The 19218-nt window shown below is 35.6% G+C and overlaps 1 protein-coding gene across 1 annotated transcript; it reads right to left on the reverse strand.

Annotated features, from left to right (window-relative positions):
* Nucleotides 1-2644: 2644 nt before the first annotated feature.
* On the reverse strand, nucleotides 2645-4423 carry LOC128018895 (PWWP domain-containing DNA repair factor 3A-like). Its single transcript, XM_052604763.1, has 4 exons — nucleotides 3735-4423; nucleotides 3330-3468; nucleotides 3029-3117; nucleotides 2645-2908 (listed from the first exon to the last, which is right to left on the reverse strand). The coding sequence occupies exons 1-4, from the start codon at nucleotides 3770-3772 to the stop codon at nucleotides 2818-2820; spliced, it is 357 nt and encodes a 118-aa protein (XP_052460723.1). The 5' UTR covers nucleotides 3773-4423; the 3' UTR covers nucleotides 2645-2817.
* Nucleotides 4424-19218: the final 14795 nt, after the last annotated feature.

Here is a 19218-nt window from a genome sequence, read left to right on the forward strand (position 1 = left end):
AATGCAAATATCAGTATTCAACATTTTGGGATTAAAACATCAAAACATTATGCATTTGTAATTGCAGATTAAATGCATTTATATCTTGCATTAAACAGTATGTGTAATCATCTGTCGGGGTCTCTAGAGAGCGATGTGTAGAGGATTAAAACTTGAGCCAGAGGTTCTTCACCGCTATGAGGAGACCTTTGACGTTAACGTTCTTCCATCTGGTCTCATCATCCACCCTGATGCTCCACACCTTGGTGCAGATGGCAAAGTGGTGGACCCAAATGAAGAACCTCTCTGTGGCCTGGTAGAGGTTAAGTGCCCTGAAGTGAAAGAAATTGGAGAGGCATCCCACGTTGAGTTTATTGGGGACCATGCAAAACTGAGAAAGAAACGCACAATTGGCATTCCACGGTCAGCTGATGGTTACTGGCTTAATTAACCTGGTGTGATCTTGTGACAAGTACAAGAGGTGACTTCCATGTGGAGAGGGTATGGAGAGATGATGAGCTGATCACAGAGATCACAGCTAAATTTGTTGAATTCTACTTTGCCATATACATTAATTTTTTGCTAAGAAGAAAATAGGCATGAAAAATTTACCAACAAATGATGTTCCTGTTCTATAGTGAATGTAGTTCTATAGCGTTCTATTACAAGAAAAAACAGTTACCCCAATAAGTCATGCTTCAATGAATTATATTTTATTGTTATTTATGTTATATTGTTGCAACATACCTACCCCAAACTGGAAAGATATGTCAGGAGGGGTTGGTGATTTCTGATGTGTTCGGAATCTGAAACGATATTGCAGATCATAAGTAAAAGTAAAGAGTTAGATTTTTATAAAAAATTCCTGACTAAAATTTCCCCCCTAAAATCTAAGCATTAAATTCTGAAAAAAAGCACACTGAGAAGTATGTGAAAGATTATATGTATAATGTTGGTTAAAACCCTGGCTGAGAAGGTAACAAAAGCTTAAACTTACTGGAAGATAGCAAAATTTGCTTATCACAAAGCAGACAAGTTACTAGCAGCTGAAGAGAAGCATGGTGTCACTATATATATTATACTATATTTGATTAATGTCTATAGTTGCCGATAAGCTTTTAATGGAATGTAATTGTTTTAGTTAACACATTACACTCACCTGGGACTGGACGGCTGTTGTAATCGTGCTCCTGCAACAACTCGACATTTACTGCTCTGCACCACAAACATCCCGTTTTGACGCGTGATTTAACTTCTCCGCAACTTTTCCACGCAAACCTGGAAGGCACAGCCCACGGTGCGAGATCGAGGTCTCCGGTTGGACACGGACCTCATCCTCTGTGAAGTGCTTAGCACACACTGAAGTAGGCTACCTTTCCTCACGTAATTGTCGCCTCCTCCTCTCGCGTATAGCCAAATTTCAACGTTTTTTTTATTTTCGTCGGTGGGAAAACCTATATGAAATGATAAATACGTTTTTTTTTTTTTTATTAGAACACAAAGGCACACTATACACATCTGAATACTATTTTGGTCTCCGCCATTTTTCGGCAAACGAATGAACACTATCGCTTTCACTGGAAAATAACTTGAGATCTGGGATTCGGAGCGAGTTTGCAAATCGACTCCGAATCGCGAATCGGGGCTTTCGGAGTTTGCAAAACATTTGATTCAGACTCCGAATCGCGAATCATTTGATCGGGGCTTCGGAGTTTGCAAAACATTTGATTCAGATCGGGACTCCAAAACGCGTTCCGCGAATCATTTGATCGGGGCTTAGGAGCGAGTTTATGAAGGTATTTTTGATTCAAATTAACTGAACACCTGTGGCAGTGCGATTTGTAGTTGTAGAGAAAAGCCACACATGTGTATCAGTAAATTTGAAGTCACAGAGTGAAATGTTTTAAGAGTTGCAAACCTGTAGCCTTTTTTTCTCTCCCACAAACACAACACAACAGTTACACCTTCTCAAATTCTTCATTGCAGGTGCACAAATCCTATTCTACAAATCACACATTTAGAAACTCGTACGCTCACATTTTTGAAACAATTGCTGCAGTGAATGTGGTGCAAAACGCATTTACACACCCGCATCAAGAAATGTGCAGTCGTGGAGAAATGTTGAACATCCGCAAATCAGTACGTGAATTCATCAAATGAGAGTTGCACACTTGTAGAATATTTTCTCAGAATGTCTTGTATATTTTTCTAACACAAACACAAAGTACATAACTACAGCTTCTTGAATCTGCTGCGATGAAGCTCAAACACTGTTTTTTCGCTTTCAAGCGACAAGTTTCGCGCTCTCCCTTTTGCACCGAGATATTTGGTTCAAAAGTGATTTGTGCATCTGTAGAGGTAGTGGGCGGGACTGTTTAGAGATTACAGAATTTCAGCCAATCAGAAGAGCTTACTGAGCCAGTAGATATACGCCCCAAGCAGTTTTACGCCCCTGTTGTTCCTCATGCGTCCAGTAGGGGGAGGCTGCAGACCTATGACCTACTGTAAAATGTATTATTTATATATATTTATAAACTGTTTTTATATACAGAGATTGACTGATATATGATGTTGTGAATTTATATTAAGTTATATTTAGATATTAACCATATTCAGGCCATTAGACATACAGTACTGTGTAATCATATGGATCCTAAATGAAATATTTGCTGTACAATTCACAATTGCTCGTTATACAGCAACAGAACATGTTCTACATAGCATTTTATGAAGACCAACAAAATTTAACAATTTTCTAAAGTTCCAAGGGTCATTTAAAAGAAAGACAATATTGTTGTTCACAAAAAAAATTTATTAACACCATGACTTGGTTATTTCTTAACAGCATGACTCCTGTAGATGACTCTCCAATGGTTTGCCACTCTTCTTTAATTGTTTCTTTATCCTGCTGTCAAAGTGATACCACTCACTGATAAAAATAAATAAAAAAGCAAAAGTTGCATAGTGGTAGAAAACAATGGTTATTTATAAATAATTGCAGGATGTCATGTTTCAATTTTTTTTTTCCTTTATAGGATCCTTACAGTACCTTGCGTCAATGACAGGTCCTCGAAGGAATTTCTCCTCAGCCTCCAAGATGGACACATCTTTCACAACAGCAAGAGCACAGATGATGGACTACCAGAGAAAGATTTATCACAGCCCAAATAAGCCAAGCATCATTTTGCTTTTTTTTTTTTTTTTACAACAAAATCCAAAGTTCCTTTTCTATATTAAGCACAAAACTATTATTTTATAGAAATTATCTAACATTATGGATAAACTATTTGACATTAAAAACAATGTGAATATGACACCATGCAGAGCACAACTAACACACAAGACCATACCTCTGGAAAAGGGACATCCATAATGAATCTGATCTGGTCACTGTGGGTGTGTGTAGGTGTGCCATCCAAAATTGAAGTCATCTGAGTGTAGATAACATCAATTCGCTCCTGATCTTCAATGAACAATATTGATGGAACACTTGGAAAAAGTGTCAAGTCACTTTGATTTTTTTTTTTTTTTTTTTTTTTTGTCCATTGATGATAGACTGTGGTTAGTTAAGTTTGAGTCAGACAGAACATCTGACTCAATCAAGGACTTTTGCCTCTCGAAATAAACTGATCCATCTTTTGAATTGATATCGCTATTCTTTCTTATTTAATTGATCAATCTTTTATAAATAATAAATGTTGCATCATTACACAATACAATCAACAACAAGTACTTTAGCAGATTATTTAACATACCTCATCCGTATCGCTTCAAGAAGGTCTGCTGCTATCATACATATAGATATGGTCTGCTGTTCTTATAAATGACTGGGCTCATATACTAATATACTGCCTCCCCCTACTGGACGCATGAGGAACAACAGGGGCGTAAAACTGCTTGGGGCGTATATCTACTGGCTCAGTAAGCTCTTCTGATTGGCTGAAATTCTGTAATCTCTAAACAGTCCCGCCCACTACCTCTACAGATGCACAAATCACTTTTGAACCAAATATCTCGGTGCAAAAGGGAGAGCGCGAAACTTGTCGCTTGAAAGCGAAAAAACAGTGTTTGAGCTTCATCGCAGCAGATTCAAGAAGCTGTAGTTATGTACTTTGTGTTTGTGTTAGAAAAATATACAAGACATTCTGAGAAAATATTCTACAAGTGTGCAACTCTCATTTGATGAATTCACGTACTGATTTGCGGATGTTCAACATTTCTCCACGACTGCACATTTCTTGATGCGGGTGTGTAAATGCGTTTTGCACCACATTCACTGCAGCAATTGTTTCAAAAATGTGAGCGTACGAGTTTCTAAATGTGTGATTTGTAGAATAGGATTTGTGCACCTGCAATGAAGAATTTGAGAAGGTGTAACTGTTGTGTTGTGTTTGTAGGAGAGAAAAAAAGGCTACAGGTTTGCAACTCTTAAAACATTTCACTCTGTGACTTCAAATTTACTGATACACATGTGTGGCTTTTCTCTCCAACTACAAATCGCACTGCCACAGGTGCTCAGTTAATTTGAATCAAAAATACCTTCATACGAGTTCGCTAAACATTTGATTCAGATCGGGACTCCGAATCGCGTTTCGTGAATCATTTGATCGGGGCTTCGGAGTTTGCAAAACATTTGATTCAGATCGGGACTCCAAAGCGCGTTTCGCGAATCATTTGATCAGGGATTTGGAGCCAGTTCGTTAAACATTTGATTCAGATCGGGACTCCGAATCGCGTTTCGCGAATCATTTGATCGGGGCTTCGGAGTTCGCTAAACATTTGATTCAGATCGTGACTCCGAAGCGTGTTTCGCGAATCATTTGATCGGGGCGTCGAGTTCGCTAAACATTTGATTCAGATCGTGACTCCGAAGCGTGTTTCGCGAATCATTTGATCGGGGCGTCGAGTTCGCAAAACATTTGATTCAGATCTGGACTCCGAAACGCGTTTCGTAAATCATTTGAGATCAGGCCTTTAAAGCGGATTTGCAAAACATTTGATTCTATCATGTACTTGTCTAGATCAACTTTTACTAATAAAAAGAAAAGAGGTTTAGAGACAGATTTTTGTTAATAGCCTGTTAGTAATCCCACAGTCCATAGCATCAGTAACTGTATAATTTAGTAAGGAAAATTAAAACAAAATAGGATGAGTTTAATTATTATTATTTTTTTTTTTTTGTAGCAATGGTCATCCCGCTGTGCAGTGTTCAGGGTATTTCAGGACCACAAATTAAATTCTAATTCTAATACTGCATCATACAATTGTTTATTTGAGTTGAATATTTCGATATCATGTAAGGAAACGAAGCCATAATTTACATTTACATTTATTAACTTAGCAGACGCTTTTATCCAAAGCGACTTACAAATGAGGATAAAAAACAACACAACAAAAAGAGCAACAAAAAGTTTATAAGCGAGAATAAACAAGATGCATGAAAAATAATTTTGCCAAAATATTTGACTCAAAAAGTCCAGATGATTCAAGCTGTTCGTGACTGTGAGTGTAGCAGCAGCAGCAGAGATTATTAACCGTAAATGAAATCATTTAAAACTCTGATTCCTCGATTTAAAAAAATAAATAAAAATGTAGCAAAACATTACATTCAGATGATATGTAGAACTCTCTGTGATTATCAGTGTCAGACTGTGTGTGTTGTTTTTTCCGGGGCTCGTGGGACAGGCGTACTACTCTGGCTGTGACATCATCATCCGGGGGAGGGACTTTGAGAGGATTCAGATCATCCCAGGAGCCAAACACAGGAACATCCAGGCGGACACACACACACGGTTCTGGCGTCCAAACAACATCAAGGTCTTTATAAACTGTTCCAGCACTTACTCAGAGTGACACATAGCTTTTAGCCTCATCGTTGCAGTTTGAGGTTTAGGAAATAAGTTTTTTTTTTTTTTTTTAGCCTTTATGTTTATGTCAGTTTTAATAATTTTAGCATTTCAACTTTTTTTGGAAAAAGTTGCTACTTTAATTTATAGTGCTTTTTACTTTACAAATCATTGCAAAACAACTTTTTTAGAAAATTAAGTTTCTACAATATTTAGAAGTAACTTACACGATTTATCTATATCATTTTACTTTAGCTTTATTTCAATTACAGAAAACAGTTTTTAGTAGTTTCATTCTTAGTTAACAACAATGACACATAGTTGGTTGCTTAACTGTGTGTGCTTATTTTACTTTTTTTTTTTAATAAAATGTAAAAATTACATATTTTTTTGTACGAGTTTCTGTCTTCTGCTGAATGCTAAAAAGATGATGCTTTAAACACCAAATGGTTGATGGTACCCATTCACTTCCATAGTATTTCTTCCTGTAGCATAGAAGTCAATGGGTGCCGTCAACTGTTCACTCTCAAAAAAACATCTTCTTTAGTGTTCAGCAGGAAAAAAAAAAAAAAACATTTTCAGGCTGAGGAAAAGTAAACGATCACAGGATTTGATTGTTTGATTCCTCTCACACAGACAATACAGTTATGAGTGTTAATCTAAACTGTGTTTGAATATGAAGCAGTTTGTGTGTGAAGACATTTGTGAATCAACCAATCAGCTGTCACTCGATTTCAGAGCCGCTAACTAGAATAAGATCACAGCTACTTGTATTTTCAGTATAAATATGGAGTTGAAAACACGAGGCTTGATGAAATTATACTGTGATAAACCATATTTATAATCATCGAGGCTCCTGCAGACGTATGTTTTAGGAAGATTGTCCAGGGTTTATTTTTTACTCTTTTCTTTTACCTGTCACCGTTCGACTCGGACACAAACACGAGAGATTTTAATTTGATGAAGGTCATGGTGTTCTTCTTTACCACAGAGAATGATGCTCTTCCTCTTGTTTTCCAGCTCAAATATCTGAACATCCTTAAATCGAGAAGCATTTACTGAAATATAAATGAGTTCATGTTTAAAACAAGAACAAATATCTGTCAGCGGCTAAGAAAAAAAAATGTCTACCTTTGGCAGATTTTTTTCCCCCTGTTTTAAGAATTAACCAATAAAAATCTAAAAATAAATATACTGTGTAGATAACAAAAATTCATATCTTAGGTAATTATGCATCCCCTGCAAATGTCTTGGTTTCATGATGTTCATATATTAGCACTGGAATACAGTGTAATATTTTTTTCTTCCCCAGATTATTGCTGATGTGAGGAAGCAGTGAGGAATCCGCTGTATAGTGATCATGCTCTCTGCCCTTTAACCTCTCAAATCTGAATATATACGCCAATGAATCTAATTTTATATCAAGTATGGAGAGATCTGTAATATACTTGACTGTATGTAATGAGAAAATAAATTACTTAATGCAACATCCATTATTTCTTTGCTGGGTTTAAAAGTTTTTTTTTTATGAATGATTATGTCATCTTTTATTATAAACATGAGTGAAGTATTAGCATTTACATTATTAGAAATGTCTGAATGAATCAGAATCAAACGATTAATGATTAATGCAGAGATTTTCTTCCTTAGTATTTCTGCCTTGTTTTCTGGTATAAATTAATGCTTTCAAACGATTAATCGCTTTAGAATATGAGCTGGGTCATTCTGTCGATTCATTCAGGGCTGCTCTGGGTTTAGTACAAACACAACACTAGTCAAGGGAGGTATAGTCTTGTCTCTGAGAACAGGTTTCCTCAGCTTTCCTTAAGGCCGTCCTTGTCCTGTTTGAAAATGACTAAAAGGGAATAAAAAATAATACATAGAATAAGTTCACAGTTTTATGAAAAGCAATGAAATCCTTAAAATCAAGTGATGATAAACTTAATTGGTAACACTTTTGAATAATGGTCCATTAGTTAATATTAGTTGACCACTTTAGTTAAAATGATCTAAACAATCATTCTACAGCATTTATTCATCTTAGTTGATGTTCATTTCAACATTTACTAATGCATTATTTAAATCAAAAGAGAGGCATCCCACGTTGAGTTTATTGGGCACCATGCAAAACTGAGAAAGAAACACACAATTGGCATTCCACGGTCAGCTGATGGTTACTGGCTTAGTTAACCTGGTGTGATCTTGTGACAAGTACAAGAGGTGACTTCCATGTGGAGAGGGTATGGAGAGATGATGAGCTGATCATAGAGATCACAGCTAAAGTTGCTGAATTCTACTTTGGCATATACATTAATTTTTTGCTAGGAAGAAAATAGGCATGAAAAATTTACCAACAAATGATGTTCCTGTTCTATAGTGAATGTAGTTCTATAGTGTTCTATTACAAGAAAAAACAGTTACCCCAATAAGTCATGCTTCAATGAATTATATTTTATTGTTATTTATGTTATATTGTTGCAACATACCTACCCCAAACTGGAAAGATATGTCAGGAGGGGTTGGTGATTTCTGATGTGTTCGGAATCTGAAACGATATTGCAGATCATAAGTAAAAGTAAAGAGTTAGATTTTTATAAAAAATTCCTGACAAAAATTTTCCCCCTAAAATCTAAGCATTAAATTCAGAAAAAAAGCACACTGAGAAGTATGTGAAAGATTATATGTATAATGTTGGTTAAAACCCTGGCTGAGAAGGTAACAAAAGCGTAAACTTACTGGAAGATAGCAAAATTTGCTTATCACAAAGCAGACAAGTTACTAGCAGCTGAAGAGAAGCATGGTGTCACTAGCAGGTGAGGAGCATGATGTCACTAGCAAGTGAGTAGATGATGCTGATGTCACTAGCAGGTGTGTAGATGATGATGATGTCACTACCAAGTGAGTAGATGATGCTGATGTCCCTAGCAGGTGTTTTTTCCAGCTCCTTTATTTTTCCCATGCCTCAGCAAGAGCACTTAATTAACATAAAGCAAACAACAACACATGTATTATTTTGTGTTAAACATAACACTTTAATAAAAACAACTCATTAATTTGGAAAGTTACTATCACATTTATGCAATAATATACCAGTTACTTAGAACATCAGTTCAAAGTTAAATAACCTACAAACCATTATAAAATAATTTGAATTCTGCTTGTACAACAGATGTTTGTTCAACTGCTGGTATTTCCTACATTGTTGTGGATTTTATTGGTAACTTTAAATGTCTTTTTTTAATTCTGTGTGACTTTAATTCTGTGAGCCAGAGAGCAGTATAAAAGGGTGATGGCAAAAGTATAAATAAAGTATAAATATATATATATATATATATAACACTATACTGTAAACACAGAAAATCATGGCAATTGTGCATTCGTGGGTGCAAGCAATGTCTTCTCCCGCTAGGTGCCGGGGAAAATATCCCCTTGCACGTCAAAACCATCCATGGATTGCTGTCACTTGAATGTCTCCAACAGTTCCATTGCCTGCAGAAGAGAAATGCGGGCATGTGGGTGGACGCTCTGCCCAGCTTCCCTCACAGTCAGGCCATGGTTGATGACATGGTCCACCAAAGTTGCTCTTATATCATCATAAATAGGGGTCCGTGCATGGCCTCTTCAACCTCCTCCTCCTCATCTTCCTCTTCCTCTTCCTCCTCCTCTTCCTCCTCTTCCTCCTCCTCCTCTTCCTATTCCTGCTCTTCCTCTTGCTCTTTATCTTGCTCTCCCTCCATCCATGCTTGCAAAGTTCTAAAAATGGCTAAACTGAGGGCTTTTTGTAGCTGGCTGATTGGTGTTCAGTTTTGCAAGTAAGTGCCTTCAGTTGTTTATTTGAGTGGTAGCAATTACCCAATGTGTTTTGTATTTTGGATACATGTGTTTTCCAAATGGCACTCTGAGATTTCATTTTTGAACGAAGTGTCTTATGTATGAAATAGAGTGTAGTATGCAGGACCAAATGTGTTGCATAAAGGAGTAAGGGTGTTGCAGAATTGCAACTAGAGTGCAAAGCAGCGCTTTTGTTTAAGGTAAGGGTACATGTGTTTGAGGTATGGTAACAAAAGCTTCAAGTTGTGTTACCTTAGTCTAAGCATGGGTCTATAGTGTTCAAGCAATGGGCAAAAACTGTAATAATAGATTCTGTTTTTTTTTGTTCTTTTTTTTTTGTTCAAACAATTAAATAATTATCCAACCTTCTTACCCAATTAATTGCATTTGCTTTTTATCAGTAAGCATATTTTTCTAACAAAAATTTGCTGTTCAAAAGAGAACAATGTTATGTGTCATTGACAGCTTTGAGAAGGTTCCTCTTTCTGCTTTCATACTATATGACGCTACGTCCTGGCTTCATGAACTCATTCAGATTGCATTTGAACAGTCGCCATCAGCACCGGGTTACTCAAGAGAACTGAGGAACCCCTCCAGTGAGTTTCAGAGTTAGGTTGTGTATGGGCACGTTACATATGAGGGCTTTGGAAGCCAGCGGGCTACAAATGCAGTTCCTTGCTGCACTTAAAACATTGATTTAACCCCCAACCTGGAATGTGAACCAACCATGAAAACAACAGGGTGAAAGTAATTGTAAGTCATTTCAGCCGAACTTGTGGCAGGACTACTACCAATACTCTTAAAGAGACTTTACTACTACTCAGTATTGCTAGGTTGTGTTCCAGTTTGGCTTTTTCCACAGAGGTGGGTCTTTTGTGTGTTTAAAATCATGGAATTACATGATGTGTTGTAAGTAAATGTTAATAAGCGAAATGAAAATAATAGTTTTGTGTGAAAGTGTGATAAATAACAAACAATATGTTCCCTTTACAATAAAATACCATACTGCATTTTTTTTTAGACTGGAGTAAACAGTGAAACAGTTTGAATGGAACCAAGGGCGGATTTAGGAATTTGGTGGCCCCATGCAAAATGAATGGGGCCCTATACAACCCACATTTTACACATTTACAACCTTGAGGCTCCTTTCACTGTTGTGTTCACTGCTGCACAACCGTGTTATGAATAAATAATTTCTTTCATTAATATAAATCCCTTATTCACATTTAAACAGGTTATAATATTATTAGAGTAGGTTGGACACTAGGTGGCGCTTTGGGGTAATTTTCACTATGCACTTCTACACAAGGCAAGGCTGTCTAATTCTAAACTTTAAAATATACATTTTTTTATTTATTTATTTTAATTACACATTTAATTTAAACTGAAGGAAATTATACATTTAATACGTTTTTACAAGGATTATTTCATCCAAACATGAAGTGTGTCTGTCTGGAAAGTGACATGGACCTTCTTGGGTCCTTCAGAAAAACGAGTGAGTGCCATTTAAAAAATATTAATTTAGGCCCAATACAATATGCACTGTTGTTAGTATTCAATTATATCTTCAGATACATTATATTTGTTGGGCCCTAACAAATCCATTTTATTTTTCCCAAAATCTTTTTTTTTTTTCGTTTTAGATTTCCTGGATGATTATATTACATTTAAAAATCATGTCTAATGAATTAAAATAATGAAACTTGTTTAATTTAACAGCAATTTAGGCCTATTAAAAGTTTAACAAAAGGGCCCAAAATCGGTGTTTTCAATTTAAATGTTTCTGTACTCCATTTTAATGGTTTAATAAAAAACAACTCCAATTAATTGAATTCATAAAAAACAACTCAATTTATTACATTGTATAAAATAATAAGGACCTATGAAATTTAATTTTGAATTTAATTATTTATTTATTTTAATTCTGTGTTGGGTATTTACATTTTTTAAAGGCAAAAAAATATATATTTCATTCCAATGAAAATTAAACAACCCTTTTAATTTTGTACATTCAAAGTGCTAAACAACAGAAGTTTACTATGATAGTGTATGTGAATATTAAACATATTAATATAAACATATATTCAAATATTAGTGTTCCTGTAGCTCAACTGGTAGAGCACTGCGCTAGCAAGCAAGCAAGCAAGCGCAAGGTTGGGGGTTCGATTACCTGGGAACACATGATATGTAAAAATTGATAGCCTGAATAGTGCATTCAGACTTACAGTGCGTAAGTCGCTTTGGATAAAAGCGTCTGCTAAATGCATAAATTTAATTTAAACGGCAAAAAGTGATGTGACATACAGCAAAGTATGGTGACTCATACTCAGAATTCATGCTCTGCATTTAACCCATCAAAAGTGAACACACCCAGAGAAGTGGGCAGCCATTTATGCTGCGGGGCCCGGGGAGCAGTTGGGGGTTCGGTGCCTTGCTCAAGGACACCTAAGTCATGGTATTGCCGGCCTGAGACTCGAATCCACAATCCTAGGGTTAGGAATCATACTCTCTAACCACTAGGCCATGACTTCCCCGAAATACTGTTTAGCTACTACAGATGTAGAACTTTTAATTCAGTTTCTAGATAATATGAGTATAAAATGTCAGATAGTAAATAAATTAACTGGTTTTATTTGAATTAAAATATTATTTCACTTTTTACTTGATTTGACTATATTAGATTACCAACAAATGTATTTGAAGTTACTCCTTACTGCAAAAACTAACTACAAAAAGTGGATACTGTACATTCAGTTGAAAATATTTGTATCTTATATGACAGTTTTTTTATGCAGTCAGATTGATACAGTTATATTATGTTTTTTTAAAAATATATATATAAATATATTTTTGTAGATATAAATAATTTTTGAAAATCATGAAGCACATTTTAAGCTAACTGACAAATATTTTTATATTAACCAAAAGTGATTTCTGAAGGATCACGTGACACTGAAGAGTTAAAGAGCAATGACAAGAAATTCAGCTTTGCTAACACAGGAATACATTTTATTTTAAAATATATGAAAACAGAAAACTGATTAAATCAATTAAATCACTTGTTTTAAATGTCTTTCTACACAGGCCTTCCTTTCAGCATTTTAGTCAATTTGGTTTAATAATCATTGTAAACAAACGTAAAATGCAGTCCTCTCAATTTTAATGCTGTAAAACATAAAATACTGGTTACATGCCAGTTAAATCCATAAATCTTGACTTTTTCTGTCCAGCTTCCCATGGTGGATGTGGATGTGTTCTTGTTCTTTTTTCTAAGCAGTTTGATTCTTTGATCATGGATCACAATCAGTTGAAAGGCTCTTTAAAATGATCTGAACTGCTCATTAACCCCCAGAGGTTCTTCCTTCAAATGTTTTTTTTTTTTTTTTTTTTGCCAACTTCATTTGTGGCCTCATGTGGTTGGTTTTTCCAAGATAGCTTCTTGGGTCACAGGAAAAAGCTTAACTTAATTGCAACAGTTGTGAACACTTGCAAGTATTAAGTATAGCACAAAGGCCCTTAATGGTCATGTTGTTAGGAAGCTGTGCTTCTAGGTGGCATTATCCATTAAACCATTGTGTATTATTCATTCATCCATTGTAGATTAATAGATCCGAGGATCATATTTATCTCACCCATGCATTTGGAGCAATGATGGTCAGAGACAGCTTTGTTTCTTTTACTACTCAGAAGCAAATGGGAAACTCTCAAACTCTTCTGTGGAAAAAATGGGTTTCTTACACTTTTCCTCAGTGCTGTAACAGTCTAGTAACTGAGATTCCAAAAAACTAACAACCTAATGCAACCTTTGACAGTTTTTTTTTTTTTTTTTTACAGTAAAACTCAAATAGATAAAGAAACTCTTGCCCAGGTTTCACAGACAAGGCTTAAGCCTAGTCCCTGACTAAAACGTATGTTGGAGCCGTCTTAACTGAAAGCCACTTGCACTGGCATATTTTATGTAGATTTTTGGCAAAATGCATTGGGAACCAATGGGCTGTAACAATTTTTATACAGCTTTTCCAAAACACATCTATGTGTTGAAACTTTGCATGCACATTCATGACCGTAAATGAGAAGTATTCACAAAATTTCAAGAAGAAATTAATAGCTTAACAAGTATTTCAAGCAGTCTGAAAATCATGTATGTGTCATGTAATTTTCCAGTGTCTTTCGCCATTATACATTTCTTTAGTGTCAAGTTGAGAAAATATTTCAAAACTCCTCCCGAAACCATTTGTTACATTCTGTCGAGCCCCATTTAACTATCATTGAATCAAAAACACTTTCTCCATGCGCGATATCAAGGTCTCGGTTCTGAAAATTTGCAGCCCCGGTTTTGTAACCTTTCCCTAAAGTGAACAAGTTAACGTTTATTTATTCATAAATATTAATTACTGGACCATGCCCTTAGTAGCGCCTCCTTTCAGCCAGTAAATTAGTTGAGGCTGCGTCACTTAATTAATATTCATGAGCAAAGGCTTCAGTTGTAAATGTGAGGCAATGTGGTTAAACTGATAACAATTTCATAATTTATCAACATTAAGAAATATTATTAAATGCTTGTTAGGTTATTGTTTCAAAATATTTTAAATGGCAATAAAACAAATACATTAAGACATTGAATGTAATGTATGATTGATTTTTACACACACACACACAGGTTTATAATTGAACTCATAAAACTGATCTGTTAAATATGCAATTTTATATATTATAAACAAACACTAATCGAAATTATTATAAAAAAGTGTTATGAATAGATTTGTGTTGGTATTGCTGTTCTTTTAATGCTGCCTGTCAAGTTAACTCAATATATCACAGCACTTATGAGTGTCCAAGAACATAAAACATTAATACTGTATGTACATTCTTGGCAGTTTCACAGAAAAAGGGTCACAGTCTTGTTTGTAACAACCAGTGTTTACAAGAAAAAAACTCATGTTGCTGTGTTTGTTCTAATTGAGTGTAAAGATTTTTTGTGTCACGCATTTGAATTCGGTGAATGAATTTTTGTTTATTCTCACAATCCACAATGCTATCTCCGCTTTGTCCCAAGCAGTTTTTCAGCATGTTATTTCTGTCCCTCCACTGGTCATTTTCTGACTAAGGAGGTAAGAAAACGATTCAAAATTGGCCCGCCATTTTTCAGGGAATTGCTCTTTAAAATGGCAACCTTCCTGGTTCTTTGATACCGTGACAAAATGAATGGAAAATGGATGGACATGACAAAATGAATGGAAAAATCAAATGTCAATGTGCAAACAAATTGGTTGCTCACAACAAGGTGGATTTTTTATAACAGTGAGCAGCTTCTAATTGATCTCTGGTGATTTGCACTCTGCCCATCCATTTATGTCCTTTCAGTTGGATGAATTTTTGCACACCATTTTATTTCAACTGTGGATGTCCAGTGACACATTAATCTGATTCAGTCATTTTCTTGTAAAATTACAGTTAGTGGTGCAAAAGAAATTCAATTAGAAATGCACAGTCGGCCTATTAGTTGTTTGCTGACCTTGTGTCAGTACAGCTTTCGACACTAAGAGTGGGAAATGTTTTTTTTAATAGACTATTCCCCCTAATTGTTTGACTTCATATTTCATAATTAATAAGCTCTGTTTCCAAAACCGAGTGCGCTGCCACTGTAACAGTCTTTCAAGGATTCTTAAAACTATAATCTGTTCCAAAATGGATTATTAGGTCATTAAAAAAAATGAAAAATTGCTGAAAATTTTCTCACCCTCAAGCCATCCAGGATGCAGATGAGTTTGATTAGGAGAACAGATTAGGAGAAATGTAGCATTAAATCACTTGCTCACCAATAGATCTTCTGCAGTGAATGGGTGCCGTCAGAATGAGAGTCCAAGAAACAGCTGATAAAAACATCAGGATAATCTACGTTATTTGAGTCCATCAGTTAATGCCTTAGAAGTGAAAAGCTGCATGTTTGCAAGAAACCAAACCAATCAAGATGTTTTAACTTTAAACCATCACTTCTGATCAAAATATGGGTTCATATTGTAATTAATAATAACTCTTCCTCCAGTGTAAAATCCTTTCACATCAAAATCCAATGACATATTTGTTTTTGAACCATTTTGGACTGTTTTTGCTTGTGCTTGATCTGTGCATATTTCACTCCTTGTTAAAACAATATAACTTTTTTACTGGAGGAAGCAGTACTGTAGAGGACTTGTATTATAGCTGAAGGCAACAGTTTGAAAAAATGAACAACACGATAATTTATGGACTGGAATTGTGTGGATTATTTATGAATTATTGTGATGTTTTTAACAGCTGACTCGTGCATTGCAGATCCCAGCACATTCTAAAGTACAAGCTAAATAAAAAAAGTGATATGAGTCATGTCTTTGTTGATAGTCTTGTTCATCTCTATGCCAGCGCCCGATCCCGTTTTTTCTTTGGCTCCACATCAAATAAACTTCCTTTGAAGCTTATTGACTGATCATTCTCACCGAGGAGCACATTTCACGTAACGCTGCTTCTTTCAAAGCTACAATATATGTTCTTAGCATGCAGCAGCCCCCAACCCAAAAAATAAAATAAAATAAAATAATTTAAAAATTAAATAAAGATGATGAGATGTTTAAAATATTTAAATATTCTTAGAATCTTTTTTTTCTTTTTTTCAGCAAATATATTTTGTGATGGCAACTCCACTTTTTAAGTTCGGTCATAATAACATTTTACTACTAGAATATCAATTAGTTTAGTTAAACCTACAGGCAAATGTAACTTTACCTTTACATTTTAAATTCTTCTTTAAGCCTTATATATATATTTTTTTTTTAAAGTTCTACACAACATTCACTTTAAATCAGTCAAAAACTGTTCTTAGGTAAATTGTTGCATTTATTTCACTTTGACGCTATGAAGAATGCATTTACAAATTTAAATTAATTCTCTTCATGTTTCATGAATGTATTTACTTCATGTGTATACAACTGTGCAAAACAGAGTTTTCCAATAAGAAGCAATCCAACAAGCAAGCTGCTTATATTTAAATAGTTGCGAATGCAGAACAACCAATAGCCACAATCACTGGCCGTGTCCAAAACAATGGCCACAGATTAGCCTTTAACAATCAATAGGCTTTGTTGGCTCTTGAAAGCCCCAGTGTGTTATGGGATTTCATGCAGCTGCCGTGTGTTTTCCCAGTGTCAGCAGAAGGGAGGCACTTTTTTGTAAACTGAACAACAGTTAACAGATTATATGGCAGACAAACAACAAAAAGTGTTCCTAACTGATCACCTCATTACAGAAGAATAACAAGGCCTGCTAAGATTAGCAGCGGGGGAATGAGAACTTGATTGTAGTGGTATTACAGAGGTCCCTTAAACCGTACTGATTATTAGCCGCAGGTTGAAAGCAGTTGAAACGCTCCTGTGTGGGTTTTAAATAGAGTCGGGCTCCTCCTGTAGGCAGGCTGTAGACGTTCCCTCTGAGGAATCACATTAAACCGCACTGTGAGCAGAATGGCTGCCCTACAGAGCTCTGGAAGCAGGACTGCTAATTTAGCTTATTATAATTCAAAGATGTATTTCACCGGTTGCTTGGTTACCGAGAGAGCTCACTGCATGACCAAGACCTCGGTTTATTTGAAACCAACATTTGTACTCTTTGGGCCATTCGTTTCAGGCACCACAACAGAAAGGATATTGACTTTTTTGTGCAATAAGTGTTTAATGTTATTAATGTCACTGAATGGGTCATTTAAGCTCATTAGCCTGCATCAGTAACTATTTCAAAATGATTGAAATGGCATTTTATATGGATAACCTGAATGTAAAAAAAACACATTTGTTGCACTCCTTTGGCCCAGATGCACTAATTTATATCATCCTGTGCAGATGGTGTTGCATGTTGCAATTGATATCTTTATACTTTATACTTTGGCGGCTAATTTGTACAAAGAATTGAATCTCCTGAAACCATGTCCAGGTGAATTTTCATCCTAAAATAAAAAAACAAGAATGAAAGAAATTAAACTTTTCACCATGAAAAGGTAGCATGAAAAGGTGTATGTACTGTATGTCTGTATTTATTTATGTGGATATTTGTTTATTTATGTGCTTATTTAATTAATAAATTATGTGCTTGTTTTTGTTAGTGAAAACATTTGTTGAACACACACACGCGCGCGCGAGCACACACACACACACACACGCACACACATTTTTTGGCCATAATATAATATCATTCTCAAAACTGTGAAAAAAAAACTAATTGGTAATTCATATTGTTCTCATTTGCTTTTGTAATTATACAGTTTATTTTTATTTTTATAAATGATACTTTAATGCAAAGATTTTTTTATCAGCCCAAATTAGCAGAACAACAAATGCTACCATGACATATATACACTTCTAATTAAAATAATACATCCTAGTTGCAGTATTGACAAATAAGGTTTTCATTTGAGCAATTTGATCAACAATTGGGGGTGACAGTTGCAAAAGTTATTCATGATTCTAAAAAATAGTCTTAATTCTTCTTGAGAAAAAAACGATCTCTTAATTTTTGTGGTGAAATATTGACATTCTTGGTAGGTTTTTGCCCAAAAACATTGGCCACAGTCATTATCTGTCTGTTTACTCTCTTTCTAATCCACAGCTTAATAAAAATCCATCAGTGAGGAACATATGTTTTCACCCACACTTATTCCTCTCCTTGACCACTCACCAAGACAAATAACCTTTGATTTGGAAACATGACAGAAACCAGGGTCGAACAGATTTCCCGGGGAATCGGTCACAGTAGAGGTCTGTATTAATCTCTCGCTCACTTGAGCTCCGTCACACTCGGTGTGTAGGTTACTAATGCGCCTCTGCTGCTCTTCTGGACAGCAGCCACTTCCAGTAGTGTGAATGTCTGGTGCAGTTCGAAGGCTTGCCACATAAGATACTCCCAACCATCTTTGCAAACTACATGATCGTACAAGAGTGGTAAGGTATAAACCAAGACATTCTTCCTGTTTATATTTTTTTGTATTTTCAGCATCCTAGATGTCCAGCCAGTAACATATTTCCAGCTCTTGTCATCCAAACTCAATCAAAAGTTCATCCAGAATGCAGACTGCATCTGTGTCATGCTAAAATGCATGCTGGTCCTCTGCACCCAGGGATTAGTCAAAGAATATTAAGTATGGATTCAATACCCATTACAAACCTTATGAAATATGCATAACCGATATGAATTATAAAGAGAAAGTCTCCTGAATGGATCACAGAGCATGACTGGAGGTCATTATGTGGTCTCTTAACGATTCATACTGCCGCTTAAAGTTGTATTTAAACTTTGAGTGGCTTGCCCCCTGCCAGAGCCCTGTCAGTGAGTTTGGCAGGCATCGATTAGCCTGCAGTGCACAGCTGTCTGCAGTCAAACCTCTGTTAGCGTTTGGCATACGGACATCAGTAAAGGCTGAAGAATAATGGAATGTGACATTTACCGTGAAACATGTAGCCGCGCAAAGTTGGGGTTCATCAGAGGGGAGCCAGAGGTTTGACAGCTCACTGTAAATATAAGATTTCAAAGTGTGATT

Source organism: Carassius gibelio, chromosome A8 (assembly GCF_023724105.1).
Source record: "Carassius gibelio isolate Cgi1373 ecotype wild population from Czech Republic chromosome A8, carGib1.2-hapl.c, whole genome shotgun sequence".
Classification (NCBI taxonomy): Eukaryota; Metazoa; Chordata; class Actinopteri; order Cypriniformes; family Cyprinidae; genus Carassius; species Carassius gibelio.

Excerpts from the sequence above, each read along its gene's own strand:
- LOC128018895 (XM_052604763.1), bottom strand. The coding sequence starts at position 3,772 with ATGATAGCAGCAGACCTTCTTGAAGCGATACGGATGAG. Across the intron at positions 3,118-3,329 it reads TGGATGTCCCTTTTCCAGAG|TCCATCATCTGTGCTCTTGC; the intron begins GTATGGTCTTGT and ends TTTCTCTGGTAG. Across the intron at positions 2,909-3,028 it reads GGACCTGTCATTGACGCAAG|TGAGTGGTATCACTTTGACA; the intron begins GTACTGTAAGGA and ends TATTTTTATCAG.